General features: G+C 39.7%; 3 protein-coding genes across 8 annotated transcripts in view; 2 read left to right on the forward strand and 1 right to left on the reverse strand.

Moving 5' to 3' along the window:
• The window catches only part of LOC109602553 (xanthine dehydrogenase-like), an 85,322-nt gene that overhangs the window by 42,612 nt on the left and 23,417 nt on the right, over nucleotides 1–19,293 (forward strand). The window contains exon 11 of one of the 3 annotated variants that reach the window (XM_049968096.1): nucleotides 4,142–4,152. The exons of the other annotated variants lie outside the window; for them this stretch is intronic. The gene's annotated coding sequence lies outside the window, so the exon portion shown is untranslated. Of the gene's footprint in view, nucleotides 1–4,141; nucleotides 4,153–19,293 lie in introns of those variants that run through there. 3 annotated transcript variants of the gene reach the window in all.
• On the forward strand, nucleotides 295–2,852 carry LOC109602535 (U4/U6.U5 tri-snRNP-associated protein 1). Its single transcript, XM_020018934.2, has 2 exons — nucleotides 295–653; nucleotides 708–2,852. Exons 1-2 carry the CDS (start codon nucleotides 485–487, stop codon nucleotides 2,783–2,785), a joined length of 2,247 nt encoding a protein of 748 aa, XP_019874493.2. The 5' UTR covers nucleotides 295–484; the 3' UTR covers nucleotides 2,786–2,852.
• LOC109602532 (uncharacterized) lies at nucleotides 4,941–19,288 on the reverse strand. 4 transcript variants are annotated; one of them, XM_049968094.1, is made up of 14 exons: nucleotides 19,055–19,288; nucleotides 16,658–16,774; nucleotides 16,012–16,598; nucleotides 15,020–15,950; nucleotides 14,081–14,324; nucleotides 12,222–14,021; nucleotides 11,386–11,773; nucleotides 11,086–11,329; nucleotides 9,897–10,018; nucleotides 8,887–9,330; nucleotides 7,866–8,079; nucleotides 7,690–7,803; nucleotides 7,078–7,632; nucleotides 4,941–6,662 (listed from the first exon to the last, which is right to left on the reverse strand). In XM_049968094.1, exons 2-14 carry the CDS (start codon nucleotides 16,671–16,673, stop codon nucleotides 6,595–6,597), a joined length of 5,727 nt encoding a protein of 1,908 aa, XP_049824051.1. In that variant the 5' UTR covers nucleotides 16,674–16,774; nucleotides 19,055–19,288; the 3' UTR covers nucleotides 4,941–6,594. The 4 variants fall into 4 exon arrangements, with proteins under 4 accessions (XP_049824051.1, XP_049824048.1, XP_049824050.1 ...); XM_049968091.1 differs by having other exon boundaries at nucleotides 8,887–9,342; XM_049968093.1 differs by lacking the exon at nucleotides 19,055–19,288 and adding an exon at nucleotides 16,859–17,167 and having other exon boundaries at nucleotides 8,887–9,342.

The raw sequence follows: 19,293 nt of genomic DNA on the forward strand, positions 1-19,293 counted from the left end.
TTTAATATATTAACATATTATGGTAATAATCCGTTAATATTTTATAACTGAAAAAAATTATTAAATGTTATTTAAAATTGAATAATTTCTAACATTGATGACGTCGCCCTCTTTTGTTCATTCAATTAAGTTGTGCGTTTTGCATTACAGATAATGTGTAACTTTTCAGTAACAGAAATTTCCTATAGATGCGATACTAAGATGCTCTGGAAGTTGCTCGTTGTTAATATTTGTTTATTAAAAATCTTTTAAGAAATTCTAAGGCCAATTACAATTTGCTTGGAATATTACCTACATTATCCACAAATATGAATGTTAGGTGCTAAATTAAGATAATTCATCAAATGTAAACTTCTTTACCTACATCTGTCAAAAACGTTTATAAACGTTCTATGTTGTGGTTATATTGAAAATAAACCAGAATAAAACGGTGAATGGTCGGTTTCCCAATAAACTATATATTTATTAACTATCTAAATAAGTAATGGGTTCCAGTAGTAAAAAGTTTAAGGAGAAGGAAAGTAGCAGAAGACGGAAGCGCAGCCCGTCGCAGGAGTCTGATGCTAACAAGGAGAGACGTCACAAGCACAAAAAACACCACCACAGGGATAAGCGTCGCGACAAACCGTCCAGGCACGATTACGAAAGTGACGGTACAAATAAATCCTACAGTCCACCACTCACCTCTAAAAAATCATCTTTTATAGGGTCCGATGTGGTGGAAATCGTGGACGATGCCTCTCCGCCTAAACGAAGCTCGCATGAAAAATCACCGGACGCCGGTCAAAGTCACGAGAGCTTGTCCATCGAGGAAACGAACAAATTGAGGGCGAAATTGGGGTTGAAGCCCTTGGAAGTCACCAGTGAAAGTTCATCGAAGAAGGATGACAAAGACGGCAAGAAGAACGACGGTAAAATTAAGGATGATCTGGGTGAATTTTATCACAAGCCTGCCGAGAATCTGTCGCAGAAAAACAAAAGGGAGAAGCTCAGAAGCAGGATTGCAGAGCACAAGGAGAAGCGGCAGTTGCAGAGCAAATATTCCAAGGTTAAAACTTTGGGTGAGAGTGATAGTGATGATGACGCCGAAGCCTGGGTTGGTAAGAGCAGACAAGTGGAGCAGGCAAAAAAGGATGCTGAGAAGAGAGCAAAAATGCTTGAAGAACTTGATGCTCAGTTTGGTATTGGTGATGTTATTGAAACTGAGAAAAGGGAAAGACTACGAAATAAATACACAGACAAGGATTTGAAAGGCTTACAGGTGGATCATGATGTGGATAGTTTTGCTGAAGAAAAGACTGTTATTCTCACATTGAAGGACAAAGGTGTGTTAGATGAAGATGGTGATGATGTCTTGGTGAATGTTAACATGCTTGATGATGAACGCTATAAGAAAAACGTCGAAAATTCCAAGAAGAAAATCCTGTATAATGCTTATGAAGATCAGGAGTTTGATGAGTTTGGTAATCCCAAAGAAAAATCATTGCTTTCCAAATACGATGAGGAAATTGATGGTGCTAAGAAAAGTACATTCAAAATTGGCAGTGACAATTCTGTGGAAAGAAAAATTGCTGTGGCACAGTCTGTTAAAGAGAAGTTGGCCAGAAAGAAACTTGAAACAATAGCCGAAAAGAATCTTGTCATTGCATCAGAATATTACAATGAAGAAGAAATGGCTAAATTCAAGAAACCCAAGAAGAAAATTAGGAAAATAAGAACTAAAGGTAAACTGACCGCAGATGATCTGGAACAATCCACCAGCACTGGCATTGAACAAATTGGTTCAAGGCGGCCAAAGCCAAAAACCGAACCAGATCTTGATATAGACGACGTTCCTTCAGTCGAAATTAAAGTGGAAGACATAAAACTGGAGGACGAGAAGGACGATATACTCGAAAAAGCGTTACACAAGGCCAGAAAAATCAAACAGAAAGAAAACATAATTGCCGACATAATCGGTAAGACCGAAGTAAAAATGGAGCCAGAAGAGGAAATAGACACAGGAAACATTATATTAAATGCAACCGCTGAGTTCTGCAGAACATTGGGCGACATTCCTACTTACGGCAAGGCCGGAAACCGTGAAGAAACTGAAGAGATCGACATGGATTATGAAAACGACATGAAAGACGAAAACAGCGACGACGAAGTGCAGATAATCGAGCCGACCGGTTGGAATTCAGTGGATCCGAACCAGACGATGATGAGTGCGAATATTGCGCCTCAAGAGGTGCAGATTCTGGATGAGGAGCCGGATGTTAGTACTGGTGTGGGTGCTGCCTTAAAGTTGGCCATGAGCAAGGGTTATCTGGACAAGGAGCAGAACAACCGGCCGTCCAACTCTCGACTGGCGCATTTACAGGCTCAGCATTATTCCATTGAGGACAAAACATACGGCGATGATGGTGGTGACAGAGGTGGTGGCGGCGGTGGCAGAAGAGAGAGATATTCGGGCCCGATCACAGATTTCAAGGAAAAAGAAGGGTTCAAGCCGAACGTGAAACTGGAATATATCGATGATGAAGGGCACATTTTGAATTCGAAGGAAGCATTTAGATATCTGTCGCACAAGTTCCATGGTAAAGGTCCAGGAAAGAATAAAATTGAGAAAAGGATTAAGAAGAGCGTCCAAGAGCAACTGATGAAGAAGATGAGTTCGACGGACACGCCACTAGGCACTTTGAATATGCTTCAGCAGAAACAGAAGGAGACGCAAAGTCCATTTGTTGTCTTGTCCGGCAGTAAACAAGGACAATCTACAGTCATTTCCAAAACTCGGAGATAGATTATTATAGTTTAGTTAATATACTTGTATGTTTGTTGTGTAATTCTTAATAAAAATATTGAGACTTTTTATATATTTTAATTGTCTTTCTAGAAGAAAAATTGAATCAAATGAATTATTATTTACACAAATTAAGTATCTAGTTAACCATTGGCATTACCACGACTTAGTAATCGACATGTTTTCTGATTGTTTCAATACAGTCGAGGCACAGATCAAATCTAGCGAGAGAACAATCTACTGAAGCCACCTGAATTCCCCATCACTAAGAAAAATGTATATGTATAATATAACAGGTGGGCTGAAAAGCAACCACTTTGACTACCAAAATGCGCTGCTATCGCGAAAAAGATTAGGATGCTTTATAGCCCATTCATATTTAGACTGACATGTCAAATTTCTGCGAGATACAACCCTTAGTTTTGTTTTGTCAGCTGATTTTCGGTTACGTGTTTGGCATCCTGATTTTCGTACTCTCATAAAACATTTTTTTTTGAGAGGCAAAGCGGCGAACGAAACAAAAGAAAAGTTGGATAAATATTATGGGGCTAATACTTCTTCACCGTGAAATTTAGTTTAGAGAGTTTCATGGTGGCCGAAAACTCCACTGCCGAGGAAGTCCGTAGCGGCAGGTCCCCCGATGGGACTGTAATGGCATACTCTTCGAGGACTACCTCGAAAAAGGAAAAACCATCAACAGTGAGTATTACTGCGCATTATTGGAACGATTGAAGTCCGAAATCAATTCGAAACGGCCTTACATGAAGCGAAAAAAATTTTTTGTTTTTGCAAGACAATGCGCCGACACACAAAAGCATCGATTTAAGGCTCCAATTGCTTCCCCATCCACCTTATTCGTCAGATTTAGCCCCATCGGACTATTATCTCTTCCCAAACCTCAAAAGATGGCTCATCAATAAAAAATTCAGCTTACGGAGGAATGATCAAAAATCGGTGGAATAAGTGAAAGGTCGCCCTCGAAGGCAACTTATTGAATAATAAAATCAAATTCTATGAAAAAGAAGATTTTTTCTATACTAGCCTACGAACTTTTCAGCCCATATATATATAATCATTTCCCTATATTTTATTTAAAACATTTTTTGAAGTAAAAAAATGATTGTACTGTAAGTTATGAGCTTATATGATTTTGGTGTATACACCATGGTCTATAGACAATGGACATAAATTAGGAAATTTGACAATTGAAGACTAAATTTTAAACATGCTAAAGTAAAAATTTATCAATTCACACAGACATTCACAAAGTACTTTTAAATTTTTCATTTTTGCTTACATGAAATTACAAAATATGAACAAACATTTTGAGTTACTATGAATGCATAATTAAAGATTTTCAAAAAAAAGATAAAGTATGTATTTAGTACCAAGAAAAATATAACAAAGTAATTTTTTTACAAATCTTCTTCCTGCTTCTCTAAGAACGAAATCGTAGCTTTTAAATGTTTTATTTATTTTGTTGACACTTATGTGACTTTCATGAGGCAGTATTATTTTTTGTATATCTATCTATACCTTTTTTAATATTGGAATAACATTCCTGGGGTGTCTGGCATGCACTTCAATATGTCTAGTTTTATTGAACTCTATTTTTAATTGTAACACCAAATCAATAGAAGTTTGAATGCTATAAAAATCTAAGCATATCAAGCACTCGAAATTTTTACCCATTGTTTTCGATAGCTCATAGGAAGGAAAGGAAAAAATATAAATATAAAAATTGTATACTTAGCTCGTTGCAAAGTTTTACCCATTAAGGGTCCAAAACCACTTACAAACTGACGCAAGACTAGATTTCGCATTAGAGACACGGACGAAGCTTTTAAAATGTTAAATGAGAAGTTGTATTTCGTCTAGATACTTCTATTCGACTATTATTTATTTTTACCCTTATCCTATTAATTAAAAAAGGATTTAATTCTGAAGAGGAAGGTCAAAATTAAGGTTTATCAGTTTTTTTGTTCCAATCTAGATTCTTTTGTGACATGAATTTGCTTAGAGAATGTCGGCAAAAGTTTATTAATTACTGATATTTTAATGAATAAATATTATTTTGAAATACTTCTTTCATTATCTAAAATTATTTGGTTTAATAAATAACATATTTTATGATTGTATAATATAATAACACAAATTTAATTTTCAAGAATTTATTTAATAATTGTACGGATTTTCGTACCAACATCAATTTAATGTTATGTACAGCGAGTTATATTAAAATAGTAATTTTCAATAATAAAAGTCGTTGACGTTTCATTGACAATTTTGAAAAAGTTGTATAATTATTTATTTTATTACGTCCTATTAATAGTTAATACTGATTGTAAGAAATTTATTTTTCCATTTTCAACAATTTTTTTAGAAATTTTGTACATTTTTAATAATAAAATAAATAATTCCCGAACTTTTGTATACATTCGAACAGCCCAATTTGCAAGTATGAATTGCGACATAGTTGCAAACAATTCTGCGAAATTCAATAAATAAATCAAAGTATTAACATAACTTACACTGGTTTGATAGTACGAAATTTACAAACTGATATATAAATATATCTATTTACAAATACAATATTTACATAGCGACTTCCGCGTTATAGTGATGTATAAACTGTCTGTTTGTCTTGCTATCCTTTCCTCTAACCCACTCTCCGTCACGTCACTATTCTAATTATCGCTATATCTTTCTTCACATTTTAGACACCACATTCACGGGGTGTATTAAAGCAGGAATTCACAATTCCACCTTTTCAAGTATTAGCATAAATAATAAACTGTGTATAAAATTAACGATTACGTACTAATACAAATAATATTCGCATACGAACGGCACCATTCTATAAACATAAAAGAAATTGAAAAAATTTAATTCAACTTATTAAATTATTTCAGTTTCAACTAAATAAAATAGTGCTATTCAATTCACTCACTAAACTAAGTAGCATATAAAAAATTAACAATTATACTGGGAAACGGCTGCGGCAAGACTTGTAAAATTAGAGAAAAGTATTCACTGGTTTCAATCTTACAGCTAACAAATATATATGTATAATAAGTTCAGCAGAAGTCGCCTAAATAGAATTAAAGCAACAACAATGGATTGTAAAACGCACAAAATAATGTAAAAATCCAATTTACACATTCTATCGTCGTATCATAATAAATGTTTCTAAACTTTGTTTCAAGTATTAACCCAAAAGTGTGTGTTACTTAATCTAGAAAAATGAAATTAACATAAATCACTTTCTACTGTTATTTAAAACACGAGATCACCTCTTAAATAATTTTGTACTTTTATTATATACATGCAACATTGACACGATTATAATGATTGTGAAAGAGTATTTTGATGAATGAGAGATTAATTGTATATACAAATGAGATTTCTTAATTCTTGTTACTTATACAAACCTTGCAACGTACGACTATCAATGTTGCATAAAATATCAAAATGAACCTTCTCTAATTTCGACTTATTCATAAAAATAATCTATATACATAGTGTACATATTTCTCTCTGTCGATATCTACACAAGTTAAACGCAAAAGAAAATTAACAACTCAATTGTAAAATTAACTGAATAATATAATTTTTCAAGATTTCACACAAAATAACTTACTACCAGTCAACTTGTAGACATCCCTAAATTGTTTATACATTAAAAAATAAATCTCCAAAAATAAAACAACTATGTACACTGTGCTTAAGAGTAATACTAATATAAAATAGTTTAAAAGTAATTGCACGAAATTAATATTTTCCTAAATTAATTAAAGCTGTCACACTCTCTAGTCGCAACCCGGATCCAGATCGGGAGGAGGCGACGGATTCCGACCTTCGTATCGAGTGTCATCATCTGAAACAAAAAAACAACAAAACTGTTTATAACATATTCCAATAAACTGCCATATTTTAATATAAATTGCCAGCTGTGCATTTATACAATAAAAAAATAATAAGCTGGGTAAACAGCGCAAGATAAGATTATTCGGAATGAAAGCAACGTGTTTATTTACAAACGGGCACTTTGACCTCGGGTCTCCGGCCTTGACGCTTTATAAATACACGCTTGCAGTTGTCGAATATTTTGCATGTTAATATCGTTACATTATTGAGGATATTTTGACTTATATAACGATATAAACTGTGACGCTATATCCTATCATTTAATTTGTTTTGTCTCTTAAATGTCCCCACTTAAGTTGCTTCAACAATATCTAAAACATGAATCCGCCCAAGATGTAAACCGCTTTGTTAGAATAAAAACTCACCTATCGACGATATGTGCAATTTGTTATTCGAGTAAACCGGATTGTTGAACGCCGGCACGTACTGCCCGGACGGATCGTACACTGTACCAGCTGCGACGACCGTCTTCGAAGCTGCCCGCGGTCCAACGTCTGCCGTCTCCGCTTCCTCTTCGTCCGGTGTGTAAAACATGTTCGGTTCAACATCGTGCTCCGCAGTCGGTCTTTCATCCTCCTCCTCTTCGTCCGCCACAACCTCATCGACAACCATCGTTTCCGTAACTTCCGCAACAGTTTCCACCGCGTTCCGTTCCTCCGGCATATCTTCGTCGACGGGCGCGTCCACGTGCTCGTTCTCCGATTGTTGTGGTGGCGGAGGCGTGGGAGTGGGCGGATGAGGTGGCGGCGACGGTTGCTGTTGATGTATCTCTAGGGGGTAGATGGTACGGGGGAGGGGCGACGTGGGCGCCTCCCTCGTCACCTCACAGCTACCCGGAATCGGGAACGTTGGACTAGGTGGCGGTTTAACGGTTTTGACCGGTGGCAGTTCGCAGTTTAGTATCGCTTCCACGTCCAAAGCTAAATACACCCCTCAATTAAAACTACGTAATTCCCTTAACGGATTGATTTACATACCTGGTTTTCGGGCCTCGTCGACCAACGCCAGTCCGAACACCTTTTTCAGCCTCAGACTGGATATCTCCCTCTGTCTCTCCAATTCTGTTGGTTCGGAATTGAAAGCGGACAATGCTGCAAAAAATATTACTCGAAGTTAGCATTAAGTTTTGCTAATAATGTGATGGACAAATTACCTTTTCCTGGAAGAGGTTCGATAGGTGGCACGTCGTCGTCAGACGATGTTATGGATGTATTGCTGCTGGTGCTGCCTGACCGTTGTCTGGTCGCTCTGAACGATTCCACCGAGTTGTTCTCTTCCGTGCTAGTCGGCTCCGGTTCTGGTTCGGCCTCCTCGTTCTTTTCGTTGTTGTTTAGCTTCTTCCTTTGTCGATATTCCGTTATTGACAGCTAAAAATAAACAATTATTATACCATTCTCCATTATTTAATAATGAAAATGCCTTAGCATCGAAATTCAAGGCCAGAAACTTATATTTCCTGAAACTCGATCTGAATATCATCGAAAAGAGAGTTGACAAATTATTTTTTTATTAAAAAACCCATGGATCTTGTTTTCATCACCAGTTTTTTTTAAATTTTTTAAGTTTCAATTTTTTTTGGTGTTGTTATCACTGTTTAAAGTACTTATTAGAAAAAGGTAAAAGACTGAAATTAGTCTCACCCTCATTTAATGACTTAAATGACTAATACAATTGATTCTGATATTATTTTACAAACTGTCCTTTTAATGTATTATTTACTCACTGACATAGATCCTGGTCAGATTTCATCAATTCTTGGTATATATAGAAAATAATGACTTAATTCAGACAGAAATTTCGACTATATTGATCATTTTCTTAAACTAATAATGAGTTGAATCTACCACAATCCACTACAATTCTTTGACTCGCCTTAGCATTGATCAAATGAGGTGATCAGTTTCATCCTGAGATACCTCATTCCATGCCACCTCTACTAGACATTTACTCAATTTTTGTCCCCATATGTATGAATGTCCAAATTTGGGTAATTAGGACACTGGATTTGCGTTCTATTTTCTATATCACTGAAAATATATCCTTGTGTCACATTATAATTTTTTGTACATTTTTAATCCAAAATAACCCATATATGGCAGATCTTATAATGTTTAAATCAACTCAACTGGTGAAATTCTATGCCAACCCCAATCGTAAATAACACAGACACTCACCTTCCGTTTAGCGGGCGTGATCTGCTCGGGCCTGCGCTCCTCAAAACCCAACATGCTAAGCGTCTTCTCCACCGTGCCCACCAGGTGTTCGCTGTTCGTGAACAGCGGATGATGGGCGTTCTCTCGCGCCGCCAGCCTCGGATCCATCAGCCGGCAGCCGCCCATCGTCGGCGTCACGTCCAAATGCAGCGGCGTGGCGATCGATTTCGCCGCACCCGCCTCCGTGAACGCGGGCTGTCGCTGTTGCGGCGAACCGCCCGCCGACCTGCTCTGGAATTCCTGCTTCATTTGGGCAGCGCGCTCCTTGAGCACTGCGTCGCATTCGAGCGATTGCGTGGGACTATCGCCTTCGGCGCCGCTGTATACGATCTCGACGCAACCCTCTTGCTGTTGCTGAGGTTGTTGTGGTTGTTGGCCGCCCGAAGGCTTCGCGTCGTCCAGTTTCTGGAAGAAAGACTGCTCTATTATAATTGGGCAGTTCGACGGGTGAACTAGCTGATAAAAATAAAGTGGGACTACTTGACTTAAAGCGGGTGAACTTGTATTAGATTGCGTCATTGGAAGGAGGGGTTTGAATAAATGGTGGTACAGTTTTGTGGTGTTAGTGTAAAAGCTGGCTGTTAGTTAACACAACTACTTCTACTTTGTGTGGACATGATAGTGGTCAGTTGATTTTTGTGGGTTTTGAATTTAGTCAATCAATTTTGAAAAAAAAATTCAAGAAGAATACTTCAATGACAGCATTTATTTTTAACTGAATTTAATTTTAATAAAATATTTATACGTGTATTTGATTTGAACCCCTATTGTATGTTACTTATTCACAATTTACAATTATCAAGCTGGTTCTGTAATGACTTACAATTTGGTGGAATCATACCTTGTGAAAGGTCTAGCATTGAGCGTTTTGTTATTGGTACGACAGTACTAAAATAAATCATGTTAAAAATAAATTCGCCATGCACTCCTTGAATTTATGACGAATCGTTACCATTCGAGACAATACTCACATTGATGCCGGGCGGTACCGTGGATGTTGGCGTCGATGGCGGTGACGCCTCGTTAGACAGGGACTCCCTGGGCAAACGACGTTTCTTGGGCGGGGCAACCGTCTCACTCAACGGTGGCGACTCTGCAACCACAAAAACTATTCACTTAAACTAGGGTTCCAAAAAATCCGATATTTATAGTCAATCCCCATCATTTAATCAACAATTTTTACCATTTTAGACATATTCAAAACAATTTTAAGGAATGTTGGATATTTAGATTATAATCAATAAAAAACAAAATACTATGGATAATAAATATAGAGAAATCAAATGAATATCAGAACATCTTCATTATCCTTTCTCATTATCAAAGCTGTATTAATTTTTTGCCAGTGTGGGCAACATGTTTATGTTTAGTTAGATATATTTAATCTTCATATAATGTAGAAGAATATTCGGAAATATCAAAAGTTACTAAAAAATTGGCGTTCAACTTATCCTCTTATTATTTAATTAACCAATTACAAATTGATAATAAATTTATGCACGTAAATTGCCGTAAAACAGTTATTAGTAATAAATATTACTGAAATGCGAATTAATTAACTATGATGTACATTATAATATATGTTTAATTCTGTCACTGCGGTGGATAATCTTCAACATTCAGAAATATCAAAAGTTCCTAAAAAGTTACTAAGAAATTGACAATCAACAACTGGTACTCCTATTATTTAATTAGCCAATTAAAAATGGGTAATTATCTTTAATGTATATTATATAATATATATATATATATATATATATATATATATATATATTTAATTCTGAAGATGTCAGTGTGTTGAATAATCTTCGTCTCTAGGCTATTAAATTAAATTAAAGTAACAAAGAAAATAATGTTAATGCAATGGTAATTTTTAATTCAATTTTCCTGTTTATTATAAACAATATTAAGGGTTTCTTTTTTTCTTTGTTACTTTAATTTAATTTAATAGGCCAAAAAGAAAAAAACCTTTCGAAAGTAAAACTAGAAGAGGTAAACTTCTTCAAAAAGACTATTTTTGTTAGTTGGGCCAACTTTACTGAGCACTGTCATATATACAATTTGGTGGATATGTTAGATATTTTGTTTCTTTTTATATTTTTACTAATAATCGCATTTTATTTAATATCACAGGTTATTAGAAAAATTTGATCACATTACCTGGTCGACTTTGTGGACTGTCGCAAGACTGATCCTCGCTGATGGCCTGCCGCAGCCATCGTTTCTTGGCGCTGCCACGCGGATGCTGCGGACTGTTATCACAGAATGAGGCGGCTTGAGCCAATGCCGCGAGATTTTTGCCGGGCGTATAGAAACCAGCATTCTCATACTCCGTCGCCGAGGACATGTGCGGCGTCAGCGATGACGGCGAAATGGAACTGGCCGACTGCACCGGCTCCGGCACCTGAACAATCCCAAAATCAGTAAGTAACTTGTTGATTCCCGTATGCGGCGACTTACCTTGTTCAACCACTCGTTCATCAACCCCTTCTTCGTCTTCGGAAACTTGAATCCCTGCTCCAAAGGTTCGACGGCCGCCTGTACCAGAAGACATGCCGACGAGAGCTGCGTCTCGGGTGACGAATGGGCCGAATTGGAGTTCGAGTCCACATCTCGTGTCGGTGACTTGTTCTTCGAGTTTTCGCCGTTCGACAGAGCCAACAGCAAACCGACGGCTTTGTCGTTGTTCGTTGAGGGTTCTGTGCATTTCGGCTCCTTGGGATGGGAGGGACGGGCGTTGTCCGAAGGCGAAAGCATCGTTTCATCGCCGGATGTCATGTATGAGTCTGTTGAATTTAGACGGTTGCGTCGCGTGTTTGTACTTGTGGTGCGGGCCCTGCCTTTTCTCCTAGAATGGTTAAACAATGTCAACAATAGGACCACAAACCAATCATTTGTTGAATGACAGATGTGACAATCAAATTTTTAGGTTAAATACTATTAACATTATTTCTGTAATTTATTATATTATTATATTTCAAAACATAAAATAGAATTTCTTGTTTATTTCACAAATTTATTTACTGATAACAATGTAATTATGGCATGTGTTAATGCAACAATTAAAGCATTACATCATTCTTATAAACGTTAACGATGCATAATTGTAAATATGATAAAACATACTTATGCAAAAATGATAACAAGAACGCTTTAAAAACAGGGTTGAAAATATTATTTTTAATTGTACAATTAAAAAATGTTTTCAAACATGATAAAGTTTTCTACATAAATTTATGAAATGTTTCGAACGAAAGAATCATCCTCATCTTTAAAAGATGTAACAAATGAATTACCGTCGCCGTTTCATCCTGGTTTCCACCTTCTCTTCTTCTTTGGGGTTAGGCCCCGGTTCGGATTCGCGGCGATGTTGTGCCTTAGCTTCGTGCTCTTGTTTACGCTGTTCCGCCTTTTCCATTTGTTCGATGGCTCTCAAAATGGCTTCGAGCTTGCGTTCTTCGCGGCTCAGTTTTTTATTTTTACCCTTCTCGGGCTTGGTGGCCGTGGCGGTCGGGGTTGACGCATCCTGTCCGTCCCGACTGTCGTCTTTGTCCGACTTATATTGGGACGAGCGTCGCGTCATTATCGGCGTGTGCGGTGGACTTTTAATTTCCTCCTCCTTCGCCTTCGGCTCTTCCTCCACGTCCACTTCCTCCTTCACTTCCTTTTTAACCTTCACTTCTTCCACTTCGTTTTTCACTGGGTGCTCCTCTTTAACGTTAGGTGCAGGCTCATCTGCAACTTCTAATTTGATGTCTTCCTTTATGTCTGTCTTCTCGTCCTCCGGCTCCGGTTTGATGGGATCAACGACTGGTTCCGTAACTGTTGGAGTTTCCTCCTTGGATTTCTTGTCTTCAGACTCGTTCGTCACGCACGTGGATATTGTCCTCCGGCCGCGTCGTTTTCTTGTCAAGTCCGGCGGCGTTTCGCCGTTCTTTTTGACCGTCGTCTTATTAACGGTACAATCATCGGGAGAACCGCAAGCGCACGGGATCTGCGTAGTACCGACCACCGCCAAATCGTGAGACTCGTGTTTGATGGTCAGTTCGCTGTTCCTTTCCACGTCGGCAATGGACACGACGTAAAGATGCAGAACACCCTTCTCGATGCAATGCCGCAGCTCCGCATTCGGTCGGCACGACCGCCTGATAAACCGGGCACTGTTCCCGTAGGTTCTCGTGTCCACGCACACCTCCGTGTTGTCCTTTTGCAAACGATAGAAAAAGAGGAAGGGCCCGGGCCGTTGCGAGTGCTGTCGCGTGGTCAGCGAGCCGCCCGAGTTGCGGTGCTGCGTCGACAACATGTATTTGCCTCGCAACTCGACGATCGGAGTGTTGGGCGGCAAATTGACGGTAGCCACTAGATATTTCATTTCGCAGACGGGTGACGAGTGCACGCGACACTTGTGGACGGTTGGGTCGAAGTGCGACGGCATCTCCGAATGGGCGCCGTTCACGCGGATGTTCGAGATCCTGGCGCGCAGTTCGGGGGAGTAGTGATTGGTCACGGCCTCCTCGTACTTCTCGATCCACTGCCGCAATTGAGGCAAGTGGGAGGTGGAAACGGGTGGCACGGAAGTGGCCGCTGCCGACGGCGTACTGTCCTGATTTTCGTCGTCGCTTTGCGACGTCTTGGTTGGTTTCACTTTGCGTTTGACGATCTTTCGTTCGCGTCGCTTTTGGCGACGCTGCGCCATGTCTTTGGTGGAGTCGCGACGCGTACGCGACGGCGGCGGTTTGCTCTCGCTCTTCCGCCGGCTTTGCAACTGTCGTTTCGTCACCACGTTGTTGTTATGCGCGTGCTCGCCGTCCGAGCTGTCCGTGTCGGTCAGCACCTCGCGCTGCTGCTGCTGCTGTTTGAGCGTCTCTTTTTTTGTCACGTCCTTTTTCAGCTTCGATTCGGCCAGCATTTGTCTGTCGCGTAACCACTGTTGTTGCACCATACGGGCTTTGTTCTTGTCGATTGGTTTCGATGGATCGCACACCTCGCACAGATACTCGTCAGGCACTTGCTTGTTCTTGACCACGCACTGTACATGTTGCCACACCTTGCACTTGTCGCATTCCACCATGTAACCGTCGTCGTGCAAGAAACCACTGCAATTAAACACAATAAATTAGCAATTTAAGAGGAATGAATCGTCTTATTAGCATACCATATACACCGGGTGACATAATCACCGTAGTGTTCCAGCGTTTCTTCATTCACCGCCTCAGCTTCGGGAGCCGTATCGGTTTCTTCGCCTTCCGTGTCGTGTTTTCGGACAGAGACGTCCGAGATGTCGGACGCGGCGTCGTCGTCCGCCACGTTCAACATGGAACCGCTGTTGCTTGGTCCCATCGTCATGCCCGACATTGTCGACGAGTTTGTCACAGTATTTGATGATGGAAGTGGGCGTCCTTTTAATGAAATTCAATATTAGATAATATGTTAAATATTAAATTAAAATTTTAGATTAAAATTTATTTTAAGCATTTTCTTTATTTTTGTGACATTGATTATAGTAACACGAATTTAATACCATAAATTTACTAAAAAAGATCACAACTAATTTAAGAGAGGTTTTAAAGTTAACATTTTTATAACAATTTGCTCAGTGATAATAAAGATTGTCAACAAAATTACAAACAACAAACAATTTTGTTTTACACTATTTGTTAATATATGACGAACTATTTATATAAAAAGCGACTTTTCTACATTTTTAGATTATTTCTATTGAATAATGATCCTATTTAAGAACGACCTTGAACTATTAAATCGCATTTCATTATCTGACAACAAACATGTGTTGTGATTTTTTTATTATAAACACCATTCTAAAAAAACTTGGTTGTAAAATCTATACACATTGATCAATTTTTATTAACGCAACAATTTTATTTTTTAAGTCATGTTAGTAAATTGATTGAATGATGATTCTTAATAATTAGTTTCATTCAGTTAATGTTTTAAGTATGATTAATTGCGTAAATATGACTGTAGACATTTGAAGACTGATAAGTTTTTCCACATAAACTAACAATGAACAACTTTATAAATATTAATGTTTCCCAATTTCCCAAGATTTCCACCAATCGAAATTTTCACTTACTTTTTCCGGCACCGGGCGAGTACATGGAATTGCCGGTCATCCCGTTGACTTGCGCCTGGGGAATGGGAGGCGGCGCAGTCCTGGTCGGTGAGTCCGGCGGCGGCGTCGCATTGTAATTGTGATCCAACAAAACCGCCTGACAGATCAGCGACAGCGCGTCCAAACCCGACTTGCTTTTGTCCTCCGGAACCGGCTTCTGGGGCTCCTGTCCGTGTTGCTTGTGATCCTGATACGTGTACGCGTTGTCGTAGCGATTCGGCAGGATCTCGTAGTGTTTGTACGAGTTGGGGGCGGTGCTTTTGTTGCTCAGCGTCTCGATAATTTCGGCGGTGAGCGCCTGGTTGAACGTGAGCTGTTTATCGGGGGGCGGCGCACCGTGAAAGGCCCCATACGAGGCGGCGTTCGGCGCCACCTTCATGCCCTTCACCTTGTGGTGGCCGGCACGCATTTTCTGCGCTTGGACCGCATGCTTTCCGATGTAGTTCGGCTTGTTGGCCATCTTCGGCGGCCGTTGCGGCGGTATGGTTCGCAGACCTGAGTTGTTGCGCTGCACATGGCCGGGCACCGGTTTCTGTTGGGGCGACAGCGTTTTTATGCCGTGTGGCTTTGCCACGTAGTTTGGTGCAAGGGTCTTGATCTGACTCTTGTGTGTTGGATAGACCATCCTTTGGGGAGACTTGTCGTGGACGTGTTTGATGGGGGGCGGGTTTATGTTTGTCTTGAGCACGTTGTTGGGTTTGTTTAGGTATTTAGTGGTGGCACCATTGGGACCTATTAATTTCGTTCTGGGCACGTAACGTTGTGCGTTGTTCTGTTTGTTAACCAAAACATTATTCACTGATGAGGTGCCAGGCATCATCTGTACATTGGAGAGAATCTTGAGCTTGTTGCGTTGGCCATTTGCAGTTTTATTTTGAACGTTTGTTAATACCTGAAATAATAATTTTTACACATAAGATCCAATCAGATAAACAATTTAAGATTGAACTTACATTAGCTTGAGGAAAGTTGTTTGCAGTAAGCAATTTATGGCTCTGGGGCATGTCTGGAACATTGGAATCTGAACAAGTATTCTTAACAAAAACATTGTGGCCCCGGCTGTCCATCACCGTCGGCGGCGACACGTTATTCGTAACAGGAGTGGTTGTAACGACCGCGTCCGTTTTCTCGACGTTCTGCGCGGGAATGGTCTTCACCACATGCACAGGGGTGTTAAGTAGCGTGATGGTGGGTGCTTTGCCCGCCGCATTTGCAACGGAAAGCGGGGCGGAATTGACCAGGGTAAATTGTGGAGCACTAGATACACCGGATGTCACACACAAACTTTTCACTACGGTCAATGGACCAGATGAGTTCAGAACTGTGATTAGGGGCTGGTTTACGACTTTCTGTAGGACGGCACCGGCGGTGGTTGTGGACGCACCCGTCGGTACCACCAGTTTCGTCACGTTTTTGCCCGTGACAGGCTGCTGATCGGATTGTTCATTGGTTACAGCACTGGTATGGATTGAAGTGGTTGTCTCATCAATTTGGTGAGATGAGGACGTGCCCACCGTATTGGCGAGCACCGTTCCACTATCTGTAACAAATTACGTCCAATAAAACGTTTGAAAACGTTAAAATTTAACGGGGACTTACCTATGCAAATACTCATTTCATTGGAATAACAAGGATCATGTTGATTTGGAAAAATTTCAGTGGTTTCCCCACCACCACCCTTATCGGAAACAACTTGCGCCAGGTCAACGGTAATTTCTGCAACAAAACACAACGTTTATTCACATAAACACATACAAAGACCTAACCTAAACACCTCCAAAAACTCACCGATAAACACACCTAAATGAGGCAAAACGTTCAGCAAACGTTGTACGGTTTGCGACGCTTCCTATAGTAAAGCAAAAACAGGCCGCTGACAACGAGAGTCGCAGATTTACGCATTGGAATTAGGTTATGGGGACCACTCACAGATGCGCCATGTTCGCGAACCCATTCCCCGACAATAATCAACGGCGATCTGCGCGAAACGGTGTACCCGTTCCCACAAACTGCGTCCAATTGCATTGCATCGTCGACGAAATGGCGACGTTCCTCTTGGACTTGTCCGTGAAACGTTTATACGGCAAACGGTCGTGCATCCAGCGGCGGCCTCTGTACCGCAGGTATTTTACTTCAGATGAAAACATTGAAAACATTCGACACCGAGTTGCATGACGGAGGGGGCGCGTGCGCCGACCGGTCGGACACACGAACTACGACGACGCTTCGGGTATCCGCAGTGGCGTACACATTTTTTTTCTATTATTGTATTTGGCGAATGATACAAAGTTTTTTAAATTGAAGCTACAATGCATCATTTGTTTGTTGGAAATTTAAATACGAATTTTGGTCTAAGAACGAATATCCGAAATCGTATTTATTAAAAAGCACATTGAACATGTTTGCTTACAAATTGTACCAACAAAATTTTAAACAAAAGGCCCTTGATTAAAAAAATATAATATATTGTTAGGTTTTGAGATAAATTTTGTAATGGGGAAATGAAATGAATATTTAAATAAAAATTGCTTGTTGTTAAAAAATACATATTTATGTCAAAAAGTCAAGTCATGAATAACGTTCATATTTTATTTTTTACTGTTGGTATAATTTGATATTAATTACAAAATAAATTCCAAAAATTATTTTTACGATTTCAACACATTTAAAATACTTTATTATCAGTATTAAATTCATAAATTGTAAGTATAATTAAATCTAATATGAGAAATTATAAATATTATAATTTAAAAAACTTGGAATATTTTAAATTTTATAATAAAAAAATGCGCTAATTTGGTGTAGCCTGCGTCAGAATAGAACGAGAAATTATTAAAAGGTGTACGGCTATGGCGTATCTCGAACGCGCGCGGCCGAACGGCTTCGGCGCTGTCCGCCGTTCGACGTCACTTACGGCCCACGCGTCCCGTCCAAACCGCCGAGCGAGGTCGCGCATGCGCCCGCCACTTTCCGCACAAGAGGCCCGTGAAAGGAGAACGTTGTACAACGAACCGACTCCTCGCCAGCGCATACACACACATGCACAAGGAGCGCCGCAATGCATCCCGAATCCAATTGGGAGAGATGTGTGTGTGTGCCGATGTGAGAGAGAGGCGGGCTATCGATTTGACACAGCTTGAGTTTTAATGGAGAGAGGGAGTTTTTGGAGGAGTGTTTTGCACAAAGATGTTCCTTGGGTGTGATTGGAGACGAAACGTAAACATTTCCGAGCGAAACCACTGATTTAATAGAAATATTGAATGCATATATATGCAAATACGGGAGGCGCACAGTTTATAAATAGGACCGAGAGTCGAACGAGTAAAAAAAAAGCGACATAATCAACGTTTATTTAATCAGATAAATAGGAAGCATCTACAGACCGTCCTGAATATGTTCGGTCGACGTAACCGACTGCAATAATCAATTCAAATGACCGCGACAACAGATTTACCAACAACCATAATAAATAATTGGATTTTCTGCCAGTAGAATGTGTCGGATTCTGTGCATTTCACCTAATTAGGCATTTCTGCACCGAAACTCCCAATTGGCACATTCCATTTGACACAAAATAGACTTGTAAATATTTTTAGAAAGTGACATATTTACTTCAAAACCACGACTTTAGTTTCCATGCACGAATTTGAAGCCGAAACCGTCCCCCAAACACTGGCAAACACTGCAAACCGTCGTGGGGTGTTCCGCCCCCGTTGTAACACCCCAATGGGACTCCAATTAGGTTAAAAACGGACCCGAATCGTCGCGTAAACGTACAGAAAACACTCCGAACATTGTGTTTAATTGAGATTTTCAAAATAAAGTGTAAATTAAAGCGTAGGTCAACAATTCCGAACGTAGGTAATGGTTTTGCAGTTGGACTGACTCGGTTTTCGTGAAAGATTGCATTTCCTGAATGAAAATGCGGCAATGGTCTGTGGAAGGGTTCGTGCGAATTTCGGGCAATTGAATCTTCACTTAAATGCCAAAACTTACCTTAGAATCGCGAAATTTGATGTGAAGTTTTCATTCAGGGATGTAAACAGAAACATTATTTGATGGAAACGATACGGCAGTAATTTTTACGTAAACCACAGCGTTCTCAGCACATTTCAACGTCGAATTCCACCGATCGGACGATATTTCGCTATAAGATTATCGAACTATTAGCACAAAATCCACAACACTTTTGAAAACAGACATCTAAACTAAATATGGCAGCCATATTCTGTGCA

The sequence above is a fragment of the Aethina tumida genome, chromosome 5, assembly GCF_024364675.1.
Source record: "Aethina tumida isolate Nest 87 chromosome 5, icAetTumi1.1, whole genome shotgun sequence".
Taxonomy (NCBI): domain Eukaryota; kingdom Metazoa; phylum Arthropoda; class Insecta; order Coleoptera; family Nitidulidae; genus Aethina; species Aethina tumida.

Excerpts from the sequence above, each read along its gene's own strand:
- LOC109602535 (XM_020018934.2), top strand. The coding sequence starts at position 485 with ATGGGTTCCAGTAGTAAAAAGTTTAAGGAGAAGGAAAGTAGCAGAAGA. Across the intron at positions 654-707 it reads GCACGATTACGAAAGTGACG|GGTCCGATGTGGTGGAAATC; the intron begins GTACAAATAAAT and ends CATCTTTTATAG.
- LOC109602532 (XM_049968091.1), bottom strand. Across the intron at positions 8,080-8,886 it reads TCACGCCCGCTAAACGGAAG|CTGTCAATAACGGAATATCG; the intron begins GTGAGTGTCTGT and ends GTTTATTTTTAG. Across the intron at positions 6,663-7,077 it reads ATTGCACATATCGTCGATAG|ATGATGACACTCGATACGAA; the intron begins GTGAGTTTTTAT and ends TTTTTGTTTCAG.